The sequence below is a fragment of the Daphnia carinata genome, chromosome 9, assembly GCF_022539665.2.
Source record: "Daphnia carinata strain CSIRO-1 chromosome 9, CSIRO_AGI_Dcar_HiC_V3, whole genome shotgun sequence".
Lineage (NCBI taxonomy): Eukaryota > Metazoa > Arthropoda > Branchiopoda > Diplostraca > Daphniidae > Daphnia > Daphnia carinata.
The window spans coordinates 7,199,213-7,216,185 of NC_081339.1; the positions used below are offsets into that span (position 1 = coordinate 7,199,213).

Consider the following 16,973-nt stretch of genomic DNA (forward strand, 5'->3'; position numbering starts at 1 on the left):
GTAGGAAACAAAACGATGAGTGTTAACTCTTCTTCTTTCTCGTCAGGAAAAGAGACGCAGAAAGGATCGGATCAATAACAGTGTCCTACATTTTTATATACACAGCTCCCGCGTTTCCATAACGTAATTGAAACTCTCAACTTTTCCCTTCTAAAAACAAAAGAATAAAATCAAACTAATTGAGGAAATTACTCAGGAAATGAGATCCAAACTATTTTGGAAAATTCCTTCGGCTTTTGCCATAAAGAAAGTTCAACAATGGCGAAAGAAATCCGATAACCAACGAACCTGCAAGTCTTTTTATGACCGACATGAAAATAGGAAAAAAAGGCATGTAGAATCTATATGTGATATTACGAAAATGGGGGAGGACATATTGCGAGCAGATGATTAGTGTTTCCTACGTATATAGAACGTCCATCGCCCTTGATATGATAATATCATCCGTCGTCTATTCACAACGACGTCCAGCAAATAAATTTTCATCGCCAATGTGCAATCAAAAGATTGAGGGGCATGTACTTTGTATGTATGGGCCCGCTGTATATCGAAACATAGTCATAGCGATCTGCCCATCTATTGCTGGAACGATTGATGCTATTATTTCCAATATTTTATTATAGCTTGTATACATAAAAAAGCACTGTTATTGATCCTCCAGTTTCGAAGCCTGCAGCATCATTTCGGTTTGTTATTTAACGTAATATAGAGGTCGTCGATGCTGTTGACGTAATTCTCCATGTTTGGGCTGTTTATTGTTTCGCGTTTTAATGCTAAAATAAAATGGGTCGCAACGTTGTGCAGCAACCCAGAAAGCCCCTTCTTGCTTTAGTGGAAAACCTTACAAGTGTTTGCCACTCTACAGCTTTGTTACACATCAACTGTATCGATCGATGTGTCGGGGCCAGTGAGAAACCCCATGTCCCTTTTATTATCATCGGACAAAATCTGGCCCGCTTTAATTGTTCCCATGCGAGCCTACCTTCGTAGTGTTTCCTTCATCAGGTAAAATGCCTCAAGCGTAATAAAACCCAATTTTTAAAAAAAATCATAACGCGATGATAAATAATTTTTCCCTTGTGGTTTATGCGTGTCTAAACACGTAAACAACAAGGATAGGCTGAAATATCACGAATGGTTGTGGTCTTGCAAAGATATTGACAGGAAGACATGGCAAACTATTATACGACACCCTCTCTCCGTTAACCAGCCGTTATTATCCATACACTACGTTAAACACGCCCTTTAATATCGTAGCTGGCTCTAGTTAGGAAAATCGCATACATAACACAATGTCAGCCGAGTGGTACACCTTAAACGCATTTTCCAATCGACATGTTTCGATGTTTCATTCTTTCCATTTCTTTTAATGCAGGAAAGCATCGAAGAGGAGCAAAGACTATTGTTTATACAACACATAAAAAGGAGAATGAGCCAACAGCAACATCCGCAGGAGCTGTTGGAAGACGAACAATCACAGAGGAGCTGGCAACCGTTGGCCGTTCAACAGCAGCAGGCGGGCAGTTGCGGTAGTCTGACGGCCATCGGACTTCATCAGAACACGCCTAATCGCCATCAGCCTGTTAAATCTAGCCAACGTCTTCTGGGTCAGCAGGAGTTTGTTTCGACATCATCGTGCAGGACGGGTGGAGTGGGCAACAGCAACGCACCTGGCCCCGCCGAATGCTGGACACCGTTGAACGACACGGCTTCCAACAGCTCCTCTTCTTCCGGCTGGAGGCATTTAGCTTCCAGTCCGCCGAGGAGGTCTCAACAACAACAACAACAACATCATCAAGAAGCTGTGACGAACAGTATGTCTAGCAGACGACTCAGTCCGCACTGCTGGTCCAGCGAGAATCTGTTGAACAAAGACCTTCATCCGGCCAATCGTTGGACGTCGTCATCAGATCCACTTTCATCGCATTATGTCCATCATCCGTCGTCTGGCGGATCGACGGGCGTCGAGTCGGACAGGGAGCCTTTCATTCCGCCTCCACCTTTGCTGGATTTTGAAACGGCCAATTTGCTGCCTCCGTTGGGCATTGACGTCAGCTCGCCGTCGGATGATCACCATTTCATGTCCGTTCCGCTAAGCGATTCAAACGCCGATCCGATTGTCCAGCACGCCACGCACGCCGAAGGAAGCGGAAGGGGAAGCGGCGGTGGCGAGGCCGGAGTCAATTGGGTTCAAATACCTCCGCAATACGCCACGCTGCGGGGCCGTCCATCGCGCAATGGAAATGGAAGCGCAGTCGATGGCTATTCGTTGACGGCCGTCCGCAAGACGAGAGCTAATAATAATTCACATCACACACCTTCGTCGTCCTCCGCTTGGATGGATGTGGATCACGATTCGTCCGTCTCGAGTAACAGCGGCGGAGCGTGTCATCGGACGTCCATCGGGTCGGACGGCATCAGCCGCAAGTGCACGTGCGGGCAGAAAATGAGGCTGCAACAAGGGCAGAACAGTGCGGCCCTTTATCCGGAAATGTCGTCTGCTATGGGTGGCGGACACATCCGCTCTGAGGACGGACTGGCCGGCATAGCGACGTTGAGGAGGCCAGTCAAACGCAAAGTGAGGAATTCATTGCCCGGCAGTGGTCCGTTGCCAACGGCTAATGTCAATAATGGCAACGCTGCAACACCATCGGCCGCCAGCCTCCTCCAACAACCCAAACTGGAGACGTCCGTCTTGCTGGACAAGTTACTGAGAGCCGGAGCTTTGAGACCGGAAGATTACCTCGTTCTGTCCAGGATGGAACGAATGATTATGGCCAATCACGCAGCTGGAGGGAATAGCCTCAGCCAATCGGGTGCTCGCGTCCGTCAGCCCAAGTCCAGCAGCACCGATCGACAACAGAATGCCCTACAACAACAACAACAACAACAACAGATTGTTTCTCCAGCCGAAAGTGGGACGGACATGCGTCGGGAATTCGATTTCGGATCGAAACAACTCAATTCAATCGGTTTGCCCGTCTCCAACCAGCCGCAAGTGGCTTCCAATGAGAACCTGTACGATTCGGCCTCGGGTCCGTCATCAATGGCCCAGCAACAATATCAGCGTCGATTGTCCGCAGGTAATAACGGACTGGATGTCACAGCAGGACAGTTGCGGATGCAACAACAGTTGCCCAGCAACCGGCCTTCCCCCAGTCCGTCGTCACCGTTCGATTATTACAATAGCAGTTTGGCCAGCTATTCGAGTAATTCAGTTACAGGGAGAGGCTCGTCGCTGGGCAGCGCCAACGCAGACCATTCGTTAGCGCAGCCACAGCAACAGCTACCTAGCCGGAACAGTGGCGTATCGGCCAATGCGGACGGACTGTATTCGATGGCTCAAAGTGCTGGACCGTATCAGCCTCTGGCAAGTTTGCCCACATCCGGCCGATGTTGCCCGTGTTGCGGCTCGCCGTCCCATCCGCAGCTTCAACATCATCATCACCATCATCATCACATCCATCACACTTGTTCGCTGTGCGGAGGCGGACCGCATTTGGCCAGCGGGCCAGCGTCCGTGCCATCAGCTTCTTCTTCCAACAATTATTCCGGCTATGCTGGAAATTCAGGTAAGATGATGATCCAGCAACAACAGCCGGCCTCTGCTTCGGCGGGCTACGGATTCGCAACATCCACGGCCCGTCATTTCTCCGCATCTACCGGAATCGAGCAGCAATTCGCTGGAAATAATGGCGGAGCTGTTGCTTCAAAGTATCCAGCCATTGGTTCATCATCTTCGAACAATAGCGGCACTGCAGGCCTTCAAGCCCAGTCCCAACCGGCCATGGTATTGGGAAAAGGGCTTCCGCAACAAATAGGCGTCCGCACTGAACTTCACAGTCTGCCCAACAATGAGCCAATAAGGTAACACGTGCAAAAATTATATCAATAAGAAGGAAATTAATTAGCGAACATTTTGAAAGTTCCACTGATAGCTGTAGGGCAATCAAAACTTACCGTCAAAACAGATGGGTCTTAATTATTTTATATATTTATTTTTTTTAAGACTTAGCGTGTGCATCAGTCCAGCGAATGGAATTAGCAATCGATAGAGTTCATTCTTCATGAGGAAATTGGAAATTTAATATGTCGGGAACGACGTCTAATTAAAAACCGTTATTTATCTGTATACTAGAGCACGTGGCTGTATGGTATACATCAATAATGAGAGGTTTAGGAAGATGGGCAACAAAATGTGAGCATATCAAACATAGCTGAAAGCCAATCAATTATAGCTTCCCCACTGTGCGTGTATCTATCCATTCCACCTTAAGTATATATGAATAGATGCTTCCTCTTTTTTGGGGCTTTCAAAAGTAATAATGACTGAAAAAGAGCCTTCACTCAAACAAGTCGAAATATTATCGTACATGGCTGATGCGTCCAATATCGATTGGCTTTTTCCGCGAAATCTAAAACGAGGGGATATAAAAACGCAATGGAGTCGGTAGCGCGTGTTCCATTTAAGATATAGCAAAAAGCAAAAAAATTCATTTTATTTTTTATTCTTTGAAGTTGCCAAAGCTCCCCGTTGATTGTTCTAGTGGCAGTACTGGAAGGTAGGGAAACGTTATTGCCGATGTGCGTGCGTGTGTTAATGTTCCAAATCGACAAGCTCAATCGTTTTTATTTCTAAATGTTTTTCGCAACGAAATGTCGAGGCGAAAGAATGTCTTTATAGTTTGATATCGGATAAGAAGAATCATCAAGTCTATTCTAGGAATTGGATAAAGATGGCAGGGTGTCGTTATGGTCGCACGAGTTCAACATCTAGCGGAAGAGCATCTCGCCCACGCCCTGTCCCGAAATCTGACATTCTTTTTTTTTTCGTCTGCTAGTCTTCTTTTTGGCGAGCTGTAAATGTGGAAGTTGGCGTCATCGTTCATCATCAACTCGCCGTCACTGTGACTTCCGAGGCTTCTCTCTCTATATGATTACAAAGGATGTAACCTCTAGGACTCTTTTGTGTTATCAAAGGCAAAGGCGGGGGCTGGATGTGTACGTAGTGGTACTTGGGAGAAAGGAAATCAACGCCCATGAACTTGATAATTAAGAAGCCCCAGCTGTACATCTCTGGCTGTGTAATTTAGGGCGTAATTCATTCAGCATGATATTCGGTGTAATCGTATACTGGTGATGTATCGCATTCGCGTGCACATTGTGTTTGTTTTTGATTAGTCAGCGTTAATGAAGAGGTTTATGAACAACGAAGCCATTCCACTTCATTAAAGACAAGTTGCCGTGAGAAAATGTACTGAAGTAGAGCAAAAAGATATTTTTATCGATCTGACAGCTACGCTTTTTGCAGCAGATGACGAAATACAGGAAAGGCTTCTGTCATTTTGGTGATATAAAAATAAAGACAAAAAACGAGGGAAAAAGAAGGAATGTCGCAAAGTTGGTAACAAAGGGAGCGATTCTCGTTTTTTTTTCTCAGCGAGCCACAACGTCCTTTCAGCATTTCGAATCGCATCCTATTGGTGGTGTGACTGGGAAATGGCGCTCGATTAAATCCATAGGATATTTTTTTTTTACAGCTTAAGGGAAGCTGATCAATTCCTCAAAAGCGTAAGCGTTTGCCAAGCTTCTTTTTGTTTTACGTGTTAGATCAGAAACTGTGCTAAGACTGGGTGTGCTTCCGGATATCGTACAAGGCTCTTGCTTGAATGTTTCCAAAAGGAAGTTAATTCTTCTGGTATTGAATAACTTTTCCGTGGCACACCCCCAAGGGCTGCACCCTTATCGCAGATTGGGTTTTCCAATGAAAATGTGCAGCTAGTTTTACAGATCTCTGTAGTCATTGAAAACCATCTCAACTGCTGTGTATCAAATGACTGCAATTTCCGAATTCCTGGAATCACAGCCAGTATTCTGAGCTTCATTTGTTACTCTCGAAAATGCTATGTTGACTTATCCGAATGTGAAAATTTATTAGTATTCCCAGGAAAGATTGACTGCCAGAGTTTAATTGCAACATTCATACGCAGGTTCACAATGGCTGCTCAGAATGGTGCCCAACATCAGCCAAAAATATCCCCAGGCCAGGCGTTTCATCGTTCCGTATCGACGCCTGCACCATCAACGACAACAGCAAGGAGTAGTATACCGCAGCAACAGCAAGTGCAGATGAATCCGATTGTGGAATCTCAACAGCAAGCTCATCGAACGGACCCTTTGGCCGTGACTGGCAGCACCAATCATAGAGTCGGTCTAAGCCGCTCCTTGTCCCGAACGGAAGCAGTCAAAGAGTAAGTTTTCTTTCTTCTACATCCACAGCCAAAAAACTCACTATGCTTGTGACTTTATCCTCTCAATCCCCTCTGGAAAACTGTACGACATCGGAACTTCCAAGTTTCTGACATGCGACGGTCGCTCTCAACTCTCTTTGGCCGTGTTTGTGTGTCTGTACCCAAAAGACAAGTTGAACGTAAAAGACCACGCAACGACCACCTTTTTATCAGGAATCTAAGAGAGGGCACCCAGTTTTTGAGTGGCAACCGCGGAAATAATGTAGTGACGAGAATGAGAAAGAGAGGAAAAAAAAATATAGGAAAACGCAGTTATGATGTTGTTGTTGTAAAACTCAGCAGTGCTGTTCGTTGAGTAATTGAAGAACAGACGCTGGATGTAGTGCGGTATGCGAGGCCGACGTTCTATTCGGCCCGTACTGTTTGTGGAAGCCCAACTTTCTTTTCCTCTTTATTTTTGTCCGCTGACGGCTTCTTTTATCGATCCGCCTGGCTCTTCGATCGAACCTTGTCTTCTTTTCTCTCGCCATTTATTACGTCTCGCTTTTCACCCTCCATTCTCGTCGGTACGTACTGCTAGCAGAGATATAAAAAATGACCTTATCCATCCGTTAAAGAAAAAACACAAACAGTTTTTGAAAAACAAAAACAAAAACACAAACTGTATGGAGTGGTTGTTGGTTTTCTCTTTACATCGGCCAGGAAGCGTATGGTACAATATGCGTTTCTTTTATCATCAAAAAAGAAAGAAATAGGGAAAAGGGTTCAATTATCCAATTGACTTGGGAACAAGTTTGTCTCTTTTGTTTGTTGTTGAAAGAAAAGAAACGTAAAGGTTGTAGTAAAATGAGAAGCCATCCAGATAGTTGTTGCTATCAAAACATATTCAAAAATAGCTGTGTGGAAGTTAAAGAATTAAATTGGCATTTCAGTTCCAACCAACATTGTCAATTCTGATATTTGCCAAAACGCGAGAAAATCTAAAACTATGTTGTTATTGATTTTTTTTTTTTCATTTGTTGTTATTATTGTAGGTATTTCAAGCAAAGTGCGGCGACATTCTTCGGCCTGGATGAAAGCAAAGAAAGCGAACTGAGGCAACGGTGGGAAGACAGGCGGAGAAGGCTGGCCGAACGACGTTGTGGAACTCTTCGTGAATCATGCTCTCACGACGTAAGCTCGAAATAATTTCTTGTATCGATTACCGATAAAAAGGGGGTCCAGCACGATTGGCTTCAATTGTAAACGTCCGGAATTGTGTTCTCCACGCGCTGCCTTTGTATTAGTAATGAAACTCTCCACGCACAGTTTGTTTGCCTTCTACCCGCTGTCCGGCTGCAAAGAAGGCCAGGAACCCACGCAAAACCTACAAAATAAAAGATCACGTCAACTTTGACGTCAAAGACCGGGTCCGGTCCGACACGCCCATTTTCGGGAGGGAGGTACACGAGAAAGCTAAGCAAAACTGTCGAATCAGATGATTCCACAACAGATCTATTTGCCATCTGATACATGCACACTGTATTTAGGCTTTGCCAACGGACAAGATGGAAACGCTATCGATTTCCTAGTTGGCTCGTGTCCCTCTTCAAAAGCCTTCAGGGACTTCGTTATAAAGACGCATGACAAGAGGCAATCGTGATTTCTCGGGTTTCCTTGCCTCCCCTATTATCCAAATGTTTCTTCGTTTTAAATTGCTACTCATATTTTATTTGATCTAGGACTATACTCCGAGTCGCATTCAACTTGAACAATATTTTGTTTCGTTCTTGCAGGAAGGTCTTGATTCTCGGGATCTGGTGGACGGCCATGGCAGAAACGCCGCCATTCCGATGGAAAGAGTGGCCGATTCGCCCGATGGATCATTGCCCGATGGATCGCAAAGCACCTTGCTTTTACACCCACGCCTCAAGCGGCGTGAATCGGTCGCCCGCATGACCTGGGACGGGTTGGCCTACCTGGCCACGGCCATCGTTCGGTTAAGACCCAACGGCCCCGAGGAAGAGGAGATCCGTTCACGTAGTGTTTCACGCGAAGCGTTTGCCGCAGCTTCAACAAATGCATCCGCAGCCAGCCGGAACGGTGAGGCATCTCGATCGGCCACCGGTGTCCTCAGCAACGCCCAGCCGCTACCTCCGGACGTGACGATGGACACTGGCGGGACGGCCAATCTCGGCTGCGTCGACGTCAGTCTGGAGGACGAAGTCTTTTTCGACACTCCGCCACCGGCCTACGAGGACGTTGTCGACGCGGCTCATATCGGTCCGCCACCACCGACAGGCCCTACCCATCGTCGGGAATCTGAAGCACGGTGTGTATCATTTGAATTTCAGAATTTTTTGGGGGGGGATTGAGGAACGAATATTTTTGTCGTCACGCAGACCATCTCGATGGAGGCGTGCCATCCACGCCAACATGAACGGACCCAGTGGGCCTTCGGTAGTTGATCGATTGATGGACAATTCGAACCGGAGGCAATACGGTATGGGCATCGTGGGTCGAATGACGAGGTAATTATTGATTTTGTTATTGGCTGGACATCAACGATGGATCATCTGTCATTCAATTTTTTTTTTTTTTTTTTTTTTTAAGACGGTCGCTACGTCAATCGATGACGGACAGCAACAAGCACTTGAAACGGCAGCTGGACTCGTTTGAGGATCACCGTCCCTATTTCACCTATTGGACGTGCACCGTCCAGGTGCTCATCATGTTCATCGCTCTCATCACTTATGGATTAGGACCCATCGGTTTCAATCTCCATCGACGCTCCGGATCGGTTTGTTTTTTTTCCCCATTTTTTGTTATTCCAAAAGCTTCACCTTTTCAATGTTTGATTGCGTTTTCAGGTTCTCGTGACTAGTTTGTCGTTACAAGAAGTGGACTATTACGAACCTTCGAATTTTTACATAGGACCTAGAGCGGTAATGTCCGGATTGATTCCCTCATAAATCTATTTCTAATTTTCGCGGGGGTTCCCTTCTATTTATGTAGGCGGATCTGATCCATCTGGGCGCCAAGTACAGTCCGTGCATGAAACCGGACACGCGAATCGGAGCCGATATCGAAGCCACTCGAATACGTGAACGACAGACGGCCTGCTGTATCCGCAACGACAATTCGGGTTGCGTCCAGACGTCCAGAGCCGAATGTTCGGTAAAAGTTTTGCCTTTTTTTTTTCTGTCATTCATATTCTAATTTTGAATCGCATAAAAAAAATTGAAAGTTTATGTGTTGATAGTCAAACGTAATGTGGGGAACTTTGTTTTTGTTACCATCGCCCACGCAATCACGAAGAACGGGACTACAAAAAAAAATGGTTTAAAGCTGCCTGCTTCGTGTGCGTGGGCGTGCCTAACGTCTTTGACACGCTAATACGTTTACAATTGGATTACGTCTAATTTAGAAGTGACAAGTTTCAATTAGAATGAAATATTGCTTTTATAACAGTTGAGAGTTTTTTTGAAGATTGATATAATTACTAATCGCAAGTCTACCAAAAAACAGTCTCTTCCCTCTGTGCCGCCTTATCACAACACGGAGCGCGGAATTGGCACGGTACAGAATAGCAAACAGAAAACAAACAAAAAAAAAAGATTCAGACATAAATTATTTGCATTATTGAAAAACCCTCAATTTGATTTGTTTTCAGTTTATTCAACCTCAATTACCACATCGATTTATTTTAGTTTTTCTCATCCGTCATAGTTTATCATTCATCCAAGTTTTTGTTTTGTTTTTTGACGTAAATTGATTTATTTTTTATATATACGTATACTTCCGAGAAATTCCCCGTCCCTCCTCGCACTTGCCTATGCTTGATTGATGTGTGTGTCTGTGTCGAGTCCCATTTTAGTTTTATTTTTTATGGATTCGATTGGTCCTAGTTTTTGTTTTTCCTTCCTGTTTGCATTTTGTTAACTTTTCAATATTATATTTCATTGTTTTCTTTTTGTTTGTGTGTATATCGTCGACGTAGGATTTGACTTCGACCTGGAAGAAGTGGAATGTCGTTCAGTCTGGTCCCGGAGGACGGATTTCCGGTTCTGTTTGCGGCCAGGATCCAAAGTAAACTTTCTGTATTCTGCCATATAAAATAGTTTAAAGTAAATAATATTTGATTATCTTTTTCCAGTTTTTGTATAGAACCAGCGTCAGTGGCGCCTTTCGAATGGCCGGATGACATCACGAAATGGCCGAAATGTCGAAAAAAGCTGCCTGGCTTAGGGGGATCCGGGTCGGAATCAAAGTCGAACGCCAATCACGTATTAAAGACGACCGGTCAGGCTGATCATATGGTCTGTGAAGTCATCGGACATCCGTGCTGCATTGGTAACAAAATGTTTACATAATAAAACATAATCGCAAATGAACAATAATTCAAACACGATTACAGGTATTCACGGTGAATGCCGGATCGCGACGCGCGAATATTGCGACTTTGTCAAAGGTTACTTCCATCAGGAAGCCTCCTTATGCTCTCAGGTAAGATTTAAAATTGTATATTTCAATTGAAAAAAAAACCAAAAACAATAACGCTTTATTTGGCTGAAATGATAGGTGTCTTGCATGAACGACGTTTGCGGTATGCTGCCTTTCCACACGCCCGACTTTGCCGACCAATTTTACCGACTGTGGACTTCGCTGTTCCTGCACGCCGGCGTCCTTCACTTGGCCGTCTCGGTCACCTTCCAGATGATTATCATGAGAGACCTGGAGAAGTTGGCCGGGCCGTTGCGCATCGGCATTATCTACATGGGCTCTGGCGTCGTCGGCAACCTCGCCTCGGCCTTGTTTGTGCCATACAGAGCCGAGGTATTTTGGGATCTTTTCTTTTTAATAAATTGAAAGTTAAAAACAAAAAATTTTTGATTGATGATCATTCAGGTGGGTCCGTCCGGATCGCATTTCGGTTTACTCGCCTGCCTCTGCGTCGAGGTCCTCCACGCCTGGCCGCTACTTCGCACGCCCTGGCGGGCACTCGGCCGGCTTCTCATGACGGTCGCCTTCCTCTTCGTCGCCGGACTTTTGCCCTGGGTCGACAACTTCGCTCACATTTTCGGGTATAAATCAATATTTTTTAAATCTCTTATTTATAATTCAAATGGATAATGATAAAATCAGGTTCATTTCGGGCGGATTGCTGTCGTACACTTTCCTGCCGTTCATCACGGTCGGCGTCTACGACCGCCGGCGCAAGTTGGTCCTCATTGGCGTCACCCTGACGCTGGCCGCCGTCCTGCTCACCACACTCGTCCTGCTCCTCTACGTGTGGCCCATCCAGGATTCGGGCGTCATCCAAACGCTCGGCTACCTCAACTGCGTGCCCATCACGCGCGATTTCTGCGCAGAGCAGAACATCCATTTTAGCAAGAGAGAAGTCAACATTCTCTGAGAAATGTCGCCCTCCTTTTTACCCTCTGCAAACGGACAATTGTGTTGAATGTTTTTAATTTTTTTTTTTTTTTTTTTTTTTTTTTAACTTTTCTTTATTTTTTTTTTTTATGGTCACCGGAATGGCGAACCAAAAGATGGAGGAGACCCTCCGCCTCGTCATGGTTTTTTCTTTTTTTTTGTATAGGAAAATACGACGACACATACACACAGATACAAAGTCACACATACACACAGCCATATATGAAAAGAAAGTAAAAAGTAATGTTCATCGTAGGTTTTTTTTATCACTTCCTCTTTTCTTTATTTTCGTGTTTCGTGAATTCTCGTGATTATGCCGAATGTCCCTTTTTTTTAACCATCCACTTTGCGTGCCCTTGGTTTATTCCTATACTGTTGTCGTACTTTTTTCTATTTATTTACTAGTATCCTTCTTTGGGGAAAAAACAAGAAAAATGTTTTCCGTTTCCTGTTTTTCTGAATTCGAGCTCGTAGGTTTCTTGACATTCCCTGTTCTTTTAGAGCGCACTGCTGTGAATTCTTACCCATAAAAAGTGTGTGTAATATTCTTGTGGTCTCCACCTCCCGTTATATTTTTCGCTCCCGAAAACACGTTGACACGCAGATAACACATTTTTTTTTTTTCAAAAAGGATTTTTCTTGTTGAACGAACTCAATGTGGATGAGGGATAGAAAAAGAAGAGTGATCTTTGTTTTTGTTTTCACTCTTTTTTTTAGCTCTCTATGTACAAGGCCGCAGCTGAGGGTTTGCGAATGAGTCAAACTGGTGGAAGACAAACACTTGACCTAGTGTACACTCACTCAGACTTTGTTTTGTTTTTTTGAATTTGTATCGGATAGAAATTTTTGTAAGAAAAACAAAATCCAACAAGAATGAAGCCCAAGATGATTGATCCTCCCGTCATAACGAACGTGCAGTGGGAGGAGATTTCGCTGCATCTTCTCGTGTTTTTTTTTTTTCTTTTTTTTTTTTTGCAATCTTGTGGGTGTAGATGTGTCTGTGTTTGTTTCTTTGTTTACGTGCATTATTCTGGGCCCTCCAACAATCCCAAGATCCAGCTGTGTCACTATCCTGCTCGGCTACTTATCTCTCTCTTCTCAATAAAAATCCTTGGCTGATTGTATACACACTGTTATACTCTCGTTAACCTACCCCCCCCCCCCCTACCCGCCATACAAAAAGAACAAGAAAAAAAGAATTGTTTTTGCTCTGTTCAATCTCTTTCTCTCTGTTCCTCCGTTTCTTTCTCTATATCTCTGTGTGTGCTGAAATATTGTCTTGATTTGATTATTCTACAATGAACATTTTGGTTTCCATTTCAATCGAAAGGAAAACTAAAACATTTGCATTTTTGTCCGTGTGGTGGTGTACGTATAAAAACAAAAATATTATAAGGTTTAAAACAAACAGCGACAAATGCATCTGTCGTGAGCAAACTCGACAGAATCGAACTATTTCATAGACAACTCGATAACTTTCAAGAGTTTATTGTCTGATATTTCTCTGTGGTTTCTTATGACTTCATGCCTGCCAAAATTTATAGGCTTCGCTTTGAGTAAACTGCGATCGAATATTGCAATTCTCTAGGTTCCCATATAAACGAATGGTTGTCTAACTGATTCGACCCGAACACTCTCACAGGAATGTGGCGTCATTCGATATCATTGCATATCAAATTGTTGCAAAGTTATTTGCCATCTTTTTTTCTTGAAGATCGCATTTGAAACTCTTTAGTTCTAAACAGGGTGATTTTGAAAGGCTATTTTCAAAAAAACATTCCTCTGCAATGTTTCCACCTAGTGGGAAAGTGTGATGTTGAAGTAAAACATTCTAGTAATGTAAACAATATCAAATGTGAAACCTTAGATTACCAGATCAAATTCTTTCCACGAGCTAGAATTTTATCGGGTGAATCCATGTAAACTGTCCAAATACTTGTTCGAAATAGATATTCGTGTCACGCACAGCCAGGCCAGGAGTCCTAACTTTTAAGCCAAACAAGTTCGTCGCATAATATGCGTGACTGTACTTAAAGGAACCCACCTACGTCATCACATTTTATCAAAACGGAATAGTACGATCAAGATAATATACAACGCAGTGCATAATAATCGTTTTCCTTCTAGAAATAGAAAAAAGAAAGAAACGTGAAAACCACTCAAAAAATTCGATTGCCCTCGGTCAACGACTTGCCTTCCAGGCTTTGACAGTTCATATACATGGCTGCACACGTGCTGCTGGTTCTTTCTGGTGCCCAATTTCGTTGCGAGTTCTATCCAAATACGAAAGTGTAAAATTTAATATACCTCTTGGAGGTGGTGGGGTTCCCAAAGGTAATTATATCCTTATATCTTGGTGTGTTTACCGCCTTTACGAACCGGAAACGCCGGGGGGATCAAGGAAAAGGAAACGAAGGCGCGCGCACAATCAGGTTGCCGAACCTTCAACTACAAATCGATTATGCGATTTCTATCGATGGGTTGTTCCATTCGTTGGGCTTTTTTTGGGAGATGAAGAGCTGTTTAACGTTTTTGACATAACATTTTTGTGTGACAATCGTGTTGTGTGTTGTACATGGGCAGGAAATTTTATTTGCAGCTACCACACCTAAAGGGCACAGAGCATTTGTTCGAATGATTACGTGCTCGTAGCCTCTTCCGAGCAACGGCACCGTAAAATCGAGTCCTGTTTGTGTTTGTTTGATTTTTCACACGCACGTCTTTATTTGTACGAAGACCCCCGTTTTGCTCGTGTGTTTGTGAAACAATCCGGTTTAATACTGCTGTCAAAGGCAAAGTGCAATTGAGTGCAAGTCACGCGTCATACCAACATGTCGACAGAAGAACAGCAAGGTAGTTTTTCATACTAATTATCTAAAAGGAAAGGTGACACTTTAGGACTATTTTTCTTTTCTAGCGGAAGACAAGCGAAGCAGGCTGAGACCTCTTTCATTCTCTGGATTACCAACTAAATGTCTATCACCTAGTAGTGCAATTGCCCCCATTCAGTCTTTTCCTATGTAAGATGTTCCTTCGTTTTCGCAACGATAAATTTATAAGGTGTTAATGTTAATGTATATATACACAGGGAAAAATGGAATATCACTGATGTCAACAATTCCCCAGGAAAGCTGCAAATATCTCCTGAATTGGTAAAACATTTTTCGAAACCAGTAAGGTGGGCCCATCAAAATCATACATGCTTCTCATTTTGCAAAATCAGATATATGATTTCACAGCTGAGGACCTGGAAGACATGGGTGAAATCGGTAGAGGAAATTTCGGAAGTGTCAATAAAATGCTCCATATCAAAACAAACACTGTCATGGCTGTCAAGGTACCATTTAAGATTTATTCAAGCAACGTAGAGTATGTAAGTGTTACCACAAATCTGATGCTGTTTTTCTTTTTGCAGAGAATCCGTTCCACTGTTGATGAAAAAGAACAGAAGCAACTGCTGATGGACTTGGAAGTCGTTATGAGAAGCAATAATTGTCCATTTATTGTACTGTTTTATGGAGCATTGTTTACTGAGGTATAAACCAGGAGTACCACACAACACATAATTTATCCTTACATTTTTGGTTTTGGTCTGTTAGGGCGACTGCTGGATTTGCATGGAATTAATGGATATTTCTCTGGATAAGTTTTATCGTTTTACACACCAGCGGCTTAAGGAAAAGATCCCTGAATCCATCCTTGGGAAAATGGCTTTTGCGGCAAGTGTTGCTTAAACGCATCGGTAAAAATTCACACTTCATGCTTTTCCCTTTTGTTTCCAGACTGTCCAAGCCTTGAACTATTTGAAGGAGAACTTGGAAATCATTCATCGTGATGTCAAACCCTCCAACATTTTAATGGACAGGCGCGGGAATATCAAGCTGTGCGACTTTGGCATTTCAGGCCAGCTGGTCGATTCGATCGCCAAAACCCGAGACGCTGGATGCCGTCCTTACATGGCTGTAATGATTCATTAATCTATTAACAGTCGTTTACCTTGTTACTTATTCAGTCTTTTCTTCATTAATAAAACAAGCCCGAACGGATCGATCCACAATCTTCCGCTCGAGGGTACGACATTCGTAGCGACGTGTGGTCGCTCGGTATCACCTTGATCGAAATAGCCACCGGCAAGTTCCCCTATCCCCATTGGAACTCTGTTTTTGATCAGCTGACACAGGTATCAAATTACTTTGCCCCAGCTTCGAAATATTATTATTATTTTTTAATACTCTCCTCTTGAATTACATAAGGTGGTGCATGGAGATCCGCCCAGACTCATCTCTAGCTACAGTAAAAATCCGACCAATAATTCAAGTTCCAAAAATGGAAACTTGGTTCAAGAGTGTCCATTTTCAGATGAATTTGTGAATTTGGTAAATACATGGTAAGTTGAGCTGTTTGTTGACTTCAAATTTTTACTTTGAATAACGAGGATGTTCTACAGCATGCAGAAAGAGGCCCGACAGCGACCCAAGTACTCCAAGCTTCTACAACATCCGTTCCTGCTGGCCAGCCAGGCCGAGCAAGTCGACGTGAGCGCTTACGTCGACAACATCCTACAGCGCATCAAGACGCTCGGTTTGACGGTCGCCGACTTGCAGATGGATTAGTACCCTTTCCTTTTTCTCTTTTTTTTCTTTCTTTTTTGGGTCCATACTTTCGTCTTGTTCCAAGCAAAGTTGTCCGGCTTCCATCCAAAGATTCACCTAACCCCATCCTTTTTTTTAAAGCTCAGATGGAAATGGGAAATATGATGCAAATGAAAACAAAAACAAACAAACAAACAAAAAAAAAATTAAAAAAAAAGCTAAAAGAAAAATCAAATACCTCGTTATGGAGTTTCTGTTGGCAATCCTGTCTGATATCGACTAACACAAATATGCTTTGGACAATATTCGTGTCAGTCGACTCTGCGCTAGCAAAATACGAGTGTATTTGACAACTGTAATGCATACATCGTATATCGTATGTACATAATTACATAGTGATGTTGTCTAAAACTTTTTTTCTTTTCGACAGTCACCAAACGGCGACGCTGAAAAGATCGATTTACTACGTGTAGAAGAAAATGTTGGCAGTGCTCGTCTGCGTACTATAGAATTCCTGTTAATCCTTGGCGAGTGTAGTTCAGAAGGGAGGGACGAAGACCGTCAAAATGCCAATGCGGACATCGATCGTCTCCCAAAGCTCCGTCTGTCGCACCCCAGAACTCGTATCACGTGCCTTACCGTAAAGCTGAAAACAGGAACTGGTTTACCTTATTTCCTTTCAATCAACTGATGGAGAGTTGATTGAAGTTTACTT

The 16,973-nt window shown here is 43.5% G+C and overlaps 2 protein-coding genes across 3 annotated transcripts; both read left to right on the forward strand.

Annotated features, from left to right (window-relative positions):
* Nucleotides 1-1,410: 1,410 nt before the first annotated feature.
* Nucleotides 1,411-13,010, forward strand: LOC130698010 (uncharacterized). 2 transcript variants are annotated; one of them, XM_057520786.2, is made up of 15 exons: nt 1,411-3,867; nt 5,991-6,251; nt 7,286-7,424; nt 8,027-8,562; nt 8,633-8,761; nt 8,844-9,030; nt 9,101-9,175; nt 9,246-9,407; nt 9,759-9,809; nt 10,231-10,319; nt 10,387-10,583; nt 10,648-10,736; nt 10,812-11,066; nt 11,139-11,314; nt 11,376-13,010. In XM_057520786.2, the coding sequence occupies exons 1-15, from the start codon at nt 1,430-1,432 to the stop codon at nt 11,644-11,646; spliced, it is 5,055 nt and encodes a 1,684-aa protein (XP_057376769.1). In that variant the 5' UTR covers nt 1,411-1,429; the 3' UTR covers nt 11,647-13,010. The 2 variants fall into 2 exon arrangements, with proteins under 2 accessions (XP_057376769.1, XP_059353067.1); XM_059497084.1 differs by lacking the exon at nt 9,759-9,809 and having other exon boundaries at nt 1,412-3,867.
* Nucleotides 13,011-14,155: 1,145 nt separating this feature from the next.
* On the forward strand, nt 14,156-16,669 carry LOC130698020 (dual specificity mitogen-activated protein kinase kinase 4-like). The gene is made up of 10 exons (XM_057520799.2): nt 14,156-14,519; nt 14,584-14,686; nt 14,755-14,818; nt 14,890-15,003; nt 15,082-15,201; nt 15,266-15,385; nt 15,449-15,628; nt 15,703-15,846; nt 15,920-16,053; nt 16,114-16,669. The coding sequence occupies exons 1-10, from the start codon at nt 14,498-14,500 to the stop codon at nt 16,277-16,279; spliced, it is 1,167 nt and encodes a 388-aa protein (XP_057376782.1). The 5' UTR covers nt 14,156-14,497; the 3' UTR covers nt 16,280-16,669.
* The last annotated feature ends 304 nt before the right edge of the window (nt 16,670-16,973 follow it).

Coding starts and splice junctions, on each gene's coding strand:
- LOC130698010 (XM_057520786.2), top strand. CDS start 1,430: ATGAGCCAACAGCAACATCCGCAGGAGCTGTTGGAAGACGAACAATCA. Junction 9,810..10,230: donor CGGAGCGCGGAATTGGCACG/GTACAGAATAGC, acceptor TCGTCGACGTAG/GATTTGACTTCGACCTGGAA. Junction 11,067..11,138: donor TTGTGCCATACAGAGCCGAG/GTATTTTGGGAT, acceptor ATGATCATTCAG/GTGGGTCCGTCCGGATCGCA.
- LOC130698020 (XM_057520799.2), top strand. CDS start 14,498: ATGTCGACAGAAGAACAGCAAG. Junction 15,004..15,081: donor ACACTGTCATGGCTGTCAAG/GTACCATTTAAG, acceptor TTCTTTTTGCAG/AGAATCCGTTCCACTGTTGA. Junction 15,386..15,448: donor TTGGGAAAATGGCTTTTGCG/GCAAGTGTTGCT, acceptor TTTTGTTTCCAG/ACTGTCCAAGCCTTGAACTA.